General features: G+C 44.8%; 1 protein-coding gene across 1 annotated transcript; it reads right to left on the reverse strand.

Moving 5' to 3' along the window:
- Window positions 1–5500: 5500 nt before the first annotated feature.
- On the reverse strand, window positions 5501–9039 carry LOC119297048. Its single transcript, XM_037575001.1, has 6 exons — window positions 8695–9039; window positions 7834–7920; window positions 6734–7753; window positions 6421–6522; window positions 5883–6152; window positions 5501–5814 (listed from the first exon to the last, which is right to left on the reverse strand). Exons 1-6 carry the CDS (start codon window positions 8953–8955, stop codon window positions 5752–5754), a joined length of 1803 nt encoding a protein of 600 aa, XP_037430898.1. The 5' UTR covers window positions 8956–9039; the 3' UTR covers window positions 5501–5751.
- Window positions 9040–13468: the final 4429 nt, after the last annotated feature.

Consider the following 13468-nt stretch of genomic DNA (forward strand, 5'->3'; position numbering starts at 1 on the left):
TGCTATGCATCGTCTAGATAGATCTTGCGTGATCGTCGGAAAATTTTGAAATTGCATGCTACGTTCCCCAACATCTATCCCCCTAAGAGCATGCGTGTAGTACTTCGTTTTGATAACTAATAGATTTTTGCAATAAGTATATGAGTTCTTTATGACTAATGTTGAGTCCATGCATTATACACACTCTCACCCTTCCACCATTGCTAGCTTCTCTAGTGTGGCGCAAATTTCGCCGGTACCATAAACCCACCATATACCTTCCTCAAAACAGCCACCATACCTACCTATTATGGCATTTCCATAGCCATTCCGAGATATATTGCCATGCAACTTTCCACCATTCCGTTTATTATGACATGCTCCATCATTGTCATATTGCTATACATGATCATGTAGTTGACATCGTATTTGTGACAAAGCCACCGTTCATAATTCTTTCATACATGTCACTCTTGATTCATTGCACATCCCGGTACACCACCGGAGGCATTTACATAGAGTCATATTTTGTTCTAAGTATCGAGTTGTAAGTAAATAAAAGTGTGATGATCTTCATTATTAGAGCATTGTCCCATGTGAGGAAAGGGTGATGGAGACCACGATTCCCCCACAAATCGGGATGAGACTCCGGACGAATAAAAAAAGAGGCCAAAAAATGAGAGAAGACCCAAATAAAAAATGAGAGAAAAGAGAGAAGGGGCAATGCTACTATCCTTTTACCACACTTGTGCTTGAAAGTAGCACCATGATCTTCATGATAGAGAGTCTCCTATGTTGTCACTTTCATATACTAGTGGGAATTTTCATTATAGAACTTGGCTTGTATATTCCAATGACGGGCTTCCTCAAATTGCCCTAGGTCTTCATGAGCAAGCAAGTTGGATGCACACACACTTAGTTTCTTTTTGAGCTTTCATAAACTTACAGCTCTAGTGCATCTGTTGCATGGCAATCCCTACTCACTCACATTGATATCTATTGATGGGCATCTCCATAGCCCGTTAATACGCCTAGTTGATGTGAGACTATCTCCTTCCTTTTGTCTTCTCCACAACCACCGTCTATTCCATCTATAGTGCTATGTCCATGGCTCACGCTCATGTATTGGGTGAAAGTTGAAAAAGTTTGAGAACATCAAAAGTATAAAACAATTGCTTGGCTTGTCATCGGGGTTGTGCATGATTTAAATATTTTGTGTGATGAAGATGGAGTATAGCTAGACTATATGATTTCGTAGGGATAAGCTTTCTTTGGCCATGTTATTTTGAGAAGACATAATTATCTTGTTAGTATGCTTGAAGTATTATTGTTTTTATGTCAATATTAAACTTTTGTTTTGAATCATACGGATCTGAACATTCATGCCACAATAGAGAAAATTACATGGACAAATATGTTAGGTAGCATTCCACATTAAAAATTATGTTTTTATCATTTACCTACTCAAGGACGAGCAGGAATTAAGCTTGGGGATGCTTGATACGTCTCCAACGTATCTACAATTTTTGATTATTCCATGCTATTATATTATCTGTTTTGAATGTTTTATATGCATTATTATGCTATTTTATATTATTTTTGGGACTAACCTATTAACATAGAGCCTAGTGCCAGTTCCTGTTTTGTTCCTTGTTTTAGAGTTTTGCAGAAAAGGAATATCTAACGGAGTCCAAATGGAATGAAACTTTCGCGATGATTTTTCTTGGACTAGAAGACATCCAGAAGACTTGGAGTACGCGTCAGGAAAGCCACGAGGCAGCCACAAGGACGGAGGGCGCACCCCCACCCTTGTGGGCCCCTCGTGACTCCACCGACCTATTTCTTCCACCTATATATTCTCAAATATTCCCAAACCAACCAGGAGAGCCACGAAAACACTTTTCCACTGGCGCAACCTTCTGTACCCGTGAGATCCCATCTAGGGGCCTTTTTCGGCGTCTTGCTGGAGGGGGATTCGATCACGGAGTGCTTCTATATCAACACCATTGCCTCTGCGATGAAGCGTGAGTAGTTTACCACCGACCTACGGGTCGATAGCTAGTAGCTAGATGGCTTCTTCTCTCTCTTAGATTCTCAATACCATGTTCTCCTCGATGTTCTTGGAGATCTATTCGATGTAATACTCTTTTGCGGTGTGTTTGCCGAGATCCAATGAATTGTGGATTTATGATCAGCTTATCTATGAATATTATATGAATCTCCTCTGAATTCTTATATGCATGATTTGATATCTTTGCAAGTCTCTTCGAACCATTGATTTGGTTTGGCCAACTAGATTAGTTTTTCTTGCAATGTGAGAAGTGCTTAGCTTTGGGTTCAATCTTGCGATGCTTGATCCCAGTGACAGAAGAGGAACCGACACGTATCGTATTGTTGCCATCGAGGATAACAAGATGGGTTTTTCATCATACTGCTTGAGTTTATCCCGCTACATCATGTCATCTTACTTAATGCATTACTCTCTGTGAACTTAATACTCTAGATGCAGGCAGGAGTCGATCGATGTGTGGAGTAATAATAGTAGATGCAGGAGGAGTCGGTCTACTTGATACAGACATGATGCCTATATTCATGATCATTGCCTTAGATATCTTCATAACTTTGCGCTTTTCTATCAATTGCTCGACAGTAATTTGTTCACCCATCGTAATACTTTCTATCTTGAGAGAAGCCTCTAGTGAAACCTATGGCCCTTGGGTCTATTTTCCATCATATAATCTTCTATTTTCCATCATATAAGTTTCCGATCTACTATTTTAGTTTCCTATTTACTTCCTTTGCAATCTTTTACTTTCTGTTCCATAAACCAAAAATATTACTTTACCGTTTATCCATCTCTATCAGATCTCACTTCGCAAATAACCGTGAAGGGATTGACAACCCCTTTATCTCGTTGGGTGCAAGTTGGTGTTTGTTTGTGCAGGTATTCGGTGACTTGAGCGTTGTCTCCTACTGGATTGATACCTTGGTTCTCAAAACTAAGGGAAATATTTACTCTACTTTGCTGCATCACCCTTTCCTTTTCAAGGGAAAAAACAACGCAAGCTCAAGAGGTAGCAGTCCCCCATCTCAAGCTAATCAGGCAGGTCATGGTCGGCCCACGATGACAATCATCAGGCAGGCCGACCTTGGGACTCCATGGGCGGATCCCATGCGGCCTTGTTCCCGACGACTTGCCTTAAGGAATACTCCCAAGACGGGGCTCCTAGTTCCTCTCCTAGCCTCCGAGGTGGAGGGTTGGCCCATGGCGGCACTGCATAGGTGCAATAACCGTCAGGGAGAGGCACTGCAATGATGAGAATACGGGGTTGATTGGCCCATCCTTGTTCGTCTTGGCCCGCCACCAGCCCGATGGGATAAGAGGATATGATAAAGATAGTGGGCTCCCAACAGGGGAGAAACACGGGCGAGGACGGTGATGCCCTGTCAGATCAGCGGGCGATGGCAGACATGGCACCCCAGGGTATGAACGACATGGGAGTGATAATCCATACCCATACGGCTCATTCCCTCGGATCAAGAGGGTGAGCCCAGGAAAATGATATGTGACCACACTAAGAGCATCTACAGTCAGGCACCTCAAACCACTCCCAATCGCCCGAGCAGACGGACCCGTCACTGACGGGCCAAAAAAAAGCCGACCCACTTGAGCTCCTCAAACCGGCCCCAAACGTCAAGTTGTTCTGCACCCCTCATATCCATCCCAAATCTAGGGCGGATATGGGAGGCCTGAGCGCATCCGGGTGCGTCCGTCATGTCGGGCTGGCCTAGCCTGGCTCATCCTGGCCCCACAAATATCCCCTTCAGACAAACCCTTGATCAAAGTCAATCAGTCCACTGTGTCTAAAAAAAGTCAATCAGTCCACTCTACTCTCTCTTTATCCATCTCCTCCACTCCTAGTCCCCTCCGCTTTCGATCGATGGCTAGCGTCGGCAGCAGCGCCGGCTCCGGTGGCAGATCTGGCAGCTCCGACGAGTGGGCGAGCCTGCTGCATGATGCGAAGCCAGACGATGTGGAGGAGATCGCCCATTGGATCGCTTTGAGGTGGTCGCGGTTGGACCCAGGCGGCAACGGCAACTCCGGTTCCGCAACGACCGTCACCCATCGACGCAGTGCCAGCGACATCATCGGGCCCTCCCACCTGTCACACAACTTCGATCGCTCCAGCCTGTCCAGGTACGCCGCCCCCCATTGCAAGCTCAATCTGCTCCGGATGGGGTAACCAGCCACCGATGGGTCCTCGTGCCCGCGCCGGCGCCGACGCGGACAAGGACGACCGAATGAGGCACGGGCAGCCTGCCGCGAGCGACAGCGGGTGAGGTAGAGGGCCGCAATGGATGGGGCGTTGGTCGCGCGCCGGTGGATCCCAAGGATGTGCTCCTCATGTCGGTTCTTCGCCGCTTCCTTACGACGTCAGGGGCGGATGTGCGGCGACTCCGTCGCAAGAATGCCAAAGTGCTTCAGCTCGCTAACAAGCTACCGAAGCACGAGGCATCTAAGGAGGCGGTGGCCAAGGCGAAGGCGGCCCAGGATGCGAAGGAGTAGGACCGCTTGCTCCCAAGGCCGATGGGCCAAATGTGCTTCGACAACGACTCGAACGTAACGGATGCCAACGCCTACAAGGGTGGGCACAATCGCACCGGCGACCGCAAGGGGAAAGGCACGGCAAGGAAATGGTGATTTCCTCCGCCCTTCTTAGTTTTATCCATGTTTTTTGTAGTTTTTAGTATGGATTTGCACTGTCCAACATCAAACTTTGATCCTTTTGTCCGACGATGAACTATGATGCTTTTGTATCGGAGGGATTTAGTCTGATTGTTGCTATTAAGTGTGTTCATCGTGTTCATCTACGTAGCATTGCATGGGTTGCATGGATTTGGGGGTTCAGATATGAGGGACATGGCTGTGGGAGCAGACAAATGAGGGGTCCCCGGTCACTGCCCGTGGATTCATCCAGGCACATCTGCGGGCATTTGAGGGGTCGGATTTAGTGTTTGCGGCTGTAGATGCTTTAAGCTATGAAACTGTCCTTAATATTGCCAATACTTTTCTCCTCAATTTTTTTTTGCCAATACTTGTTCCTCAAAAATTGAGGGGTGGAAAATCATCTTCCAGAAATAGCATCTTTGGGATCAGTTAGAGCAAAAGTTAGTCCCTTTGCTATAGATCATAGAAACCAGCTAGGGGCCACCTAAGTTTCAGCGCGTGACAAAGATACTCCCTCCATTCGGAATTACTTGTCTCGGATATGGATGTATCTAGAACTAAAATACGTCTAGATACATCCATTTCCGCGACAAGTAATTCCGAACGGAGGGAGTACAATTTTGGCGTTTTTTCAGTTTTTGGGCGCCCTCGTCAGCACAAAACAACTGAGTTGTTGCACAAATTGAGGTCTGTGAAGTAGCCAGATATGAAAACAGTTTGAATACGAGGAAAAATGGAGGAAAAGCTGAACGATTTGAAACCCTGAATTTCTTTTACAACTGCGGTCTCAATCTCATGGATGTTGTGGAGAACAAACATGAGGTCTCAATCTCATCGAAGCTTGGGCATTTCTCTGTGCAAACACCTGCGGAGTTCTTATAAAACTTCCTAGATGAACAATACGAAAAATTCATGCAGTTCACTTTCCTGTATCATTGCACAAGGCATGTCACTGTAGTTCCTGTATTTTCCCTAAACTGTGGTTTCCAATTCATGCATTTCGGAGGAGGCCTTGAGCAGTATCAGCCGTGCCACATATATCTTCAATAGCCTTGCTGTGGACTCTCCCTCGAAACCTTCACTCGCAGGGTACGTCCCTCCAGAACCTGCAGAAATTCAAAGTGAAAACCAGATTTCTGAGCTGACACTGAAACCAACCAGTTGTTACACTGACCTGCTTGTTGAGAGAATTGATCGCGTAGTACGATTGCTCCTCCGTCGCCATTGTGACAAAACCAAACCCCCTTGAACGCCTGGTCCCTCCTCTGCGCTCATAGTAGACTACTCTAGCATCAACCACTTCGCCGTGCGCGCTGAACAGCTTCTCCAACCACGAGTCGTCCACTTGCCACGGCAGATTGCACACAAAGATTTCGAACGGAGACCCAGATTGACAGGGAGCTGTGATATATACCGTCAGAGGTCTGACACTGCCATATATCACCTGTAATGTCCACATGAAAAGTTAATCAGCGAAGCCCAAAGCATAAGGTTTCTACAGCCTGCCTTTAGCATATGAACTGAACTACACATCAGACATTTCTAAAAGCTACCAGAAATGAAATAGATTAAAGATCACTCTGGTGTACATACTTCATACCAACCATGAATCAATAAGCTAGTAAACAGGGTTAACAGAATGAAGGGACCGATTAAGTTGGCTCGTATTGAAGTATAAACCAGCCCCCCATGAAGCTACAGAAAATACTCACATATCCATGGTACATTCTAACAGCCTTCTCAGCCTCCTGAACAGTACTCATGGTGACATACCCAAATCCACAGCTCTGGCCTGTTTTGTCATCGTAAATGACCTGCAAACATCTGCATTTTAGAACAAGGAGAGAAAGAAATATATATCCTGCTAGCTGCATCTCAGCAGCACTGATGAAATTCTCTAAAAAAAACTGTACTGATGAAACAGATTGCCAAACAAACAGTCCATTCATGCCAGTGATGGATTTGGGGCATATTTTTCATATATCATAGAACGGATAAGGATGATGAAGAGCTAAAAAGGCTCACCTCCGAGAAAACAACGACTCCGGCATGCTGGAAATTCAGTGCGAGAGAGTCGTCGTCAATGTGGTAGGGTAGGTTCCCGACATACACTGTGGATCCCTCTGATGCATATTCCTCTGGTGTGTCCTCCCAGTACTCTTCATACTGGTCAGGCTCGGGCTCCGGCAGGTGGTGGCTGGCAGTGGCCGGGTAAGTAAGTTGAGCGGTTTGAGCATTGCCTCTTTCAGCTATTGCCGCAGGGTAAGCTCTTGGTGCACTGACAGTTGGTTGTACAGGGTGAGTAATTTGTGCATTGTGAGCATTGTTTAAACCTATTCCAGTTCTTGCCACAGGCTGTGGCCTTGGTGCACTGACAGTTGGAGCAGCTACAGGATAAGTAACTTGAGAAGTGTGAGCGTTGTTTGAACCTCTTCCAGTTCTTGCCGCAGGGTGTGGCCTTGGTACACTGACAGTTGGCGCTACAGGATAAGAAACTTGAGAAGTGTGAGCATTGATTCTACTACCTTCAGCTCTTGTCGCACGGTACACTCTTGGTGCACCAACGGTTGGCGCTACATGGTGAGTAGCTTGAGAAGTGTGAGCATTGCTTGTGCTACCTTCAGCTCTCGTCGTAGGGATTCCTCTTGGTGCACTGACAGTTGTCGCTACAGGATAAGTAACTTGAGAAGTTTGAGCATTGCTTGTGCTACCTTCAGCTCTTGCCACAGGGAATGCTCTTGGTGCACTGACAGCTGGGGCTACATTCGGTGCGGTTCTAACTGAAGCATGTATTTGCCTGTTTTGGTTCACAACATTCTGAAGAGGACTCCGATTGCCAAGAGAAAGGCCGCTGACTGACGCCATTGCTGGGTACATGGCATTTTCCTTTTCTGGATTAGATGCTCGAAGCCCTTTGCACTTGAACGCAAGCCTCAGTGTTTTCCACCTAGTTTCCTTATCAGTAGCATGACAATGATCATCAATCGAGAGACCTGTACCCCAATAATCGCACGGAGCTCGGACGTCACATACAAAACAGTAGCACTGCATTTGGAAAACAACAATGAATTCGCATTGTAGCACATTGCCAACACGATCAGAGAGTGAGAAAGCTTGTAACTCACCATGGTACAATGCTTCTCATGAGAAGTAGTGCCGAAGGGCAAGTTAGAACATAAACGGCGCGAGTGAGGGAAGTCCCTGCATGCTACCTGGAGAGATACATCCAATAACGAATTAATGCTAGTGCAGCTTCACAGTAGTATTGCAGGGTCTTCCTAGGAACTCCAAAAACTCAAATTGTCTTTGTTAGACATCAATTAAAAAAACACAGATATTCATAGACCATACGAGCAGGTAGACATCGAAGAATGTAATGTATTCATATATGCACTCAAGCAAACAACTTCGATCTAACAATTTTTCTCTTCTCTTGAACACACATCATAATTGGCATCATTTTGTACTAGAAGAAACAAGCCCAAATAGCACCAGCAGTGACCATGAACCCACAATCAAGTTGTGTATGGCTGACTATCAATACAGAATGCAAATAAAAGGAAAAATAAACAGCTAAAGTCCGGTGGTCTAAGGATGCAACGGCAGACACTAATGTTATAAATAGCGGGCTACGAAAAATAGCGGCGGGCCTCCAAATCAGCTATAGCGGGCTATTTGTGAAGGCGACCATTTAGCGGCACCCTGCTGAAAAGGCTATAGCCGGCTATTTAAAACTATGGACACTATGCTACAAGTTGAATGATGCATCCTTAACAGCTTGCACATTATCTGAATTCAGAAGTCGTGTTCTGCTTCTGCAGCAGTGACTGAACATACAATAGATTTCATTTAAGGAAATTGCGTGTCGATTTCATACAAATACATTTCTGTATGCTCTTTTCTATTTGAAATTTGAATCACCTTCGCAAGTCGACTCCGAAATCACATACGCATGCCCGCAGTTCATAACGTTAGAAACAAAATACCTGGCCTTTCTCTGCAACTATCTGCAGTTCATCGGAGCTGACATCGTTCCCCGCAGCCCCCTTCCGTCCCACAACAGCAACCGCCCCATCAGGGTCGCCATCTAGAACCACGCAGTCGTCGTCATCCGTGGCAACACCGGCGTCGTCCGACTCGCCCTTCTTCAACACAGCATCATCGCAAGGCAACTCCCTTGCCACGGGGGCGGGGCGAGAGTCCTCCTCGTCGGAGCTGATCTCCACAGCGTCCCGCGCCGACCCCATCCTTCCGCACGCAGGATACTGGGCAGGAAGAGCTCTACCGGACGGGGACCCCCGAGGAGCCGAGGAGCCCGAACGAGGCCACAGTATCCGGAGGCGTGGTCGCCCGACGTGGATCCGGAACCCCATCGATCCAGCCATCCGGGAGCGGCGGAATGCAGCAAAATATCCTGGTGGCAGTGGCTTTCACCGTCGGTGAAGTTGGCGGCCGAGTGAGCGCGTCGAAATGGCTCGTCGGCGGTCGCTCAACGGCTTTTAGCGCGGCGATTGGGGCGAGGAGTTTGGCTGAAGGCACGAGATTTTGGTGATCCCCGCTGTTATCGCGGGTGATTAACAGAAGACTAGCCGTTGTTTACCTGCTCATCAGAATTTTTGAAATATCTTTTTTTTTTCATTTACAAATTTATATTAAATTTAAATATACTACTGGAGAAGGAAACATATTACCAAAAGATTATTGTAGTTAAATATGCATTTACATGTTGTATACACAATAGGAAGCAAAAAAGATATTTTAGACATATTAAATTGAACCTAGCAAATCATGCAAAAAGCATGATAGATTTTTTGAAATTTAAAATATTTTTGCCCATGGGCAGTTCAATGCTGATCGAAGTGGAATGTAGTATCGCTGCTCTCCACTGGAGGTGTGAGTTTAATTATCCATATTCTACCAGATCATTTTAAAGCAGACTTATAGATCTTTTTCCTTGCAAAGCGATCTTATATTATGGGACGGTGGAAGTAATTTGCTACAATAAGCATCTAACTGAAAACAAAAAGTACTAATCTTGCACAGGAAAGGTCATTTCCTTTAGCTTGAGACTTCCTTCATTTACATGCCATTTTGACTTGTAACTTCTCCTGCATAGGCAAATGCCGCATGTCCATTGTCCCTCTTCTCGCTCCTAGATATATTAACCTTACACCATAAGCTGATATAAATCTTATGGCACAAATAAAAAACTGAATTATTGTTTCAGCCTGCAAAAATTGTCAAAAAAAGAGACCACTAAAAAAATTATGTATATGTATATTTATACCACCAACTTTCCTACAATTCAATGATAGTATATTTGCATGTCAGGATTGTTCAGTTTGTTATTTATATGCCATGAAATATAAAAGTGACTTTGTTGGGGATAAAATAGGAGAAACGTAGGTGTGCGGACCTTCCACATGCAGAAACTTATTTTGCATGGCAAAAAGGTAATCCGAGGTCTCTTCATTTTTCAATGTGAGGAAAAAGAATCTCTTGCCCTGTTTGTTTTATATATACATGAAAGAGAATATTCACATGGACTCCAAAATCGATCGTTTTGAGGATTTATTTTTTCTAATCGGACGGGGTATATTTCCCTTCATGAGGCTTTATTTAAAGAAAGATAGCTTAACTTATTTTTGCACCACTGATATGTTTATTTAATATTTAAGTTAAATTCCATTTGGGCATATACTCGTTTCACGTACACTATTTCACGTTTGGAAGTTGTAATTATCAAAACATTTATTACAAAATAAAAATCTTACACAAATTTTGCAGCAGCTATCCACGTATAATGGACTCTTATCTATTTAGCTGATAGCATCGACACCAAGAAGTCTTCATAAGAATAGGAGTGATAAGCTCAGAAAGGTATCCTGATGAACAAATATACCTCTCCACATCAAGAATTCTGATGTCGGCATCGGACATTCTAGAATAACTATACATTTGAGATAAGGCTTTTGACTGCGCTGAACAAAACTCTTAGCTAAAGAAAGCAGTCTTACTTAACAAAAGGTCATATCAGGCACCCTCCAGTGCGTACACGATTTTTTCTTGTAACATAGATTGCAAAACTGAGTACCGATGATCCAAACAAAAAAAGTACTGATGAATTGATGATTGAGAACAAAAGGCCGTAGCTTAGAAAAATATGGCCATATGAAGTAGGAACGAACTTGTAAGACTTTCGAACATGTTTCAGACCAGCAGTAACCTTTATTAACACTCCATTGCCCCGGGCGGTGGCTACCATTTCCTGTAAGTAGTGACCAATTTGTTGGCATAGAAGCACATGTAGAAACAAAATTCCAATCAGGTTGAATTTCCTAAATCTACTGAATAAATCCTCTCCACATTGCGTTAGTGCCTAGTGCCAGACTCGTCTTCAAGACATGAGCAGTTGCCTAATTTACTACAGTAAACCTGCAAGGCTGGGAACGATGTGACGGCAGCAGTAACAATGAAACATAAACTAACGGCATTAGTCAACTTAAACATTATACCAGCAAAGCTCACCTGAGATCATGTAGAGCCCATGCCGTCTCTAGTTAAAGAATAACTAACATGGCACGGGATGCATCTCCAAAGCGACTAAGAAGCTTTCCTACACCATGCGCTAGCTAGCTTCACGCCTGCACTCACGTTTGTATCAGGGGTCATGAGGCATGCAGTCCGCCTATATTGGCTGGGAATGGCGTTCGACTATCTAGTTGCCGACTTGCCCTTTTTGTCCATCCAGGTGCACCATCCTACCCATGTCCGCTTCAGGGAGTGAAGAAAGCCAATAGTTTTGATCGGCCCGGTGCACCTCGTCATGACGTGATAAGGACTTTGCATGGCGTGATTTGCTCCTGGAGAGTCACATGGTGCTGGGCTCTCGTCCATGCTGCCGGGCACCTGGATGCCTGTGTCCTTCTCCTGAGTAGGTCAGCTGATAGATGCAATCCAGATGATAGGATTATCTCGCCCATCAGATCGAGAAGGATGGATGCCTGTGTTCCTTATCTTGAGTCGATCGATTTGTTTTTCATGGATGAAGAGATGGTGGATCAGATAGATCGATTGGCTCACGCCGACGCCCACGATGGCCATGATTGGTGCGCATTAGATTGGAACCCGACCAGATAGAGAAGAGGGCATATATTTTTCTCTGTTTTGTTGAAATTCTGGTGGGATTTTTTTGACGTTGGGGTGGGATGGATTAACGTGGTGAGTTTGGAGAGATGGTTCATAGGAATCGTGCCAAACGTGGCTACTACAGGGCTTTTTAGTTTTTATTTCTTTTTGATAATGTGGGATTTAGATGGGCTAATCTACACCGTAATAACTCGGTCCCATGAGATTAACGGCTCCTAATTACTGATTAACGTAGGAATTTCTAGGAAGTGGCTAATTAGTATAGGTAGGTATAGATAGATAGATGTAGACCGTTGGAGCCTTGGAGAGGAAAGTAATCGAGTAACTTGCGCCCCTTCCAACATTTGAAATTTGAATTTTGTACCCGCCCCCCTGATCCCAATTTTGTGATCTCGTCCTCTCAAAAAGGAGGGACGTCAGCGACCCAAAACAACTATGATGATATATGAATACGGATCATAACAAAAAGTAGTTTGAAGCATCTACATTGATTTTTTTTCCGACGCAAGCTATAATTAATGGGCTTCATTAAGGAAAATATATAAAATAGAGACTATAGTAGTATATAAATACATGTCATGCATCCCTACCAAGGTTTTGTTACCGAATGGGGCATTTTTACCGGGAAGCCGTAAATGTGGTTAGGGTATCTCCAAAGCAGACCTTCAAACCTCCATTATATGTCCAGGCGACAGTGTCCGGACCACTTTTGTCATCCAACGGGGTCTTGTATATGTCCGCTTAGCAGTCCGTAGGTACGGATTCAGGTATCCAAGAGACAAATGTGGGAGGCTTTGCTGGAGTCCGGACATGCACTTAACCAATCACATGCATGATCTCCCTCTTCTCTCTCTTCTCCCAACCGCACATGCATGGTCCCTTTCTCCTCTCTCTACTCCTAACCAGACACTAAATCACAAATATCTCACCACATGCATGATCCTCATCTACTTTTTCTTCTCCCAACCGAATACTTTATGATTAGCATTGGATGGCTCCCTCCAGCATCATGTCCGGACATAAAAACGGACATATACCGGATATACTTGTGTGTCGGTGTTTGAGATGCCCTTACCACGGTTACCGAGAAATACCGAGCATATTTTGAACAAAAATTTATAACTAAATTTTGAATTCATTTTTTTTGAAAATAATATAGATAGAACTGTTGGGGAACGTAGTAATTTCAAAAAAATTCCTACGCACACGCAAGATCATGGTGATGCATAGTAACGAGAGGGGAGAGTGTTGTCCACGTACCCTCGTAGACCGAAAGCGGAAGCGTTAGCACAATGCGGTTAATGTAGTCGTACGTCTTCACGATCCGACCGATCAAGTACCGAACGCACGGCACCTCCGAGTTCAGCACACATTCAGCCCGATGACGTCCCTCGAACTCCGATCCAGCCGAGTGTTGAGGGAGAGTTTCGTCAGCATGACGGCGTGGTGACGATGATGATGTTCTACCGATGCAGGGCTTCGCCTAAGCACCGCTACAGTATTATCGAGGTGGACTATGGTGGAGGGGGGCACCGCACACGGCTAAAAGATCAAACGATCAATTATTGTGTCTCTAGGGTGCCCCCCTGCCCCCATATATAAAGGAGCAAG

The sequence above is a fragment of the Triticum dicoccoides genome, chromosome 5A (assembly GCF_002162155.2).
Source record: "Triticum dicoccoides isolate Atlit2015 ecotype Zavitan chromosome 5A, WEW_v2.0, whole genome shotgun sequence".
NCBI classification, from domain to species: domain Eukaryota; kingdom Viridiplantae; phylum Streptophyta; class Magnoliopsida; order Poales; family Poaceae; genus Triticum; species Triticum dicoccoides.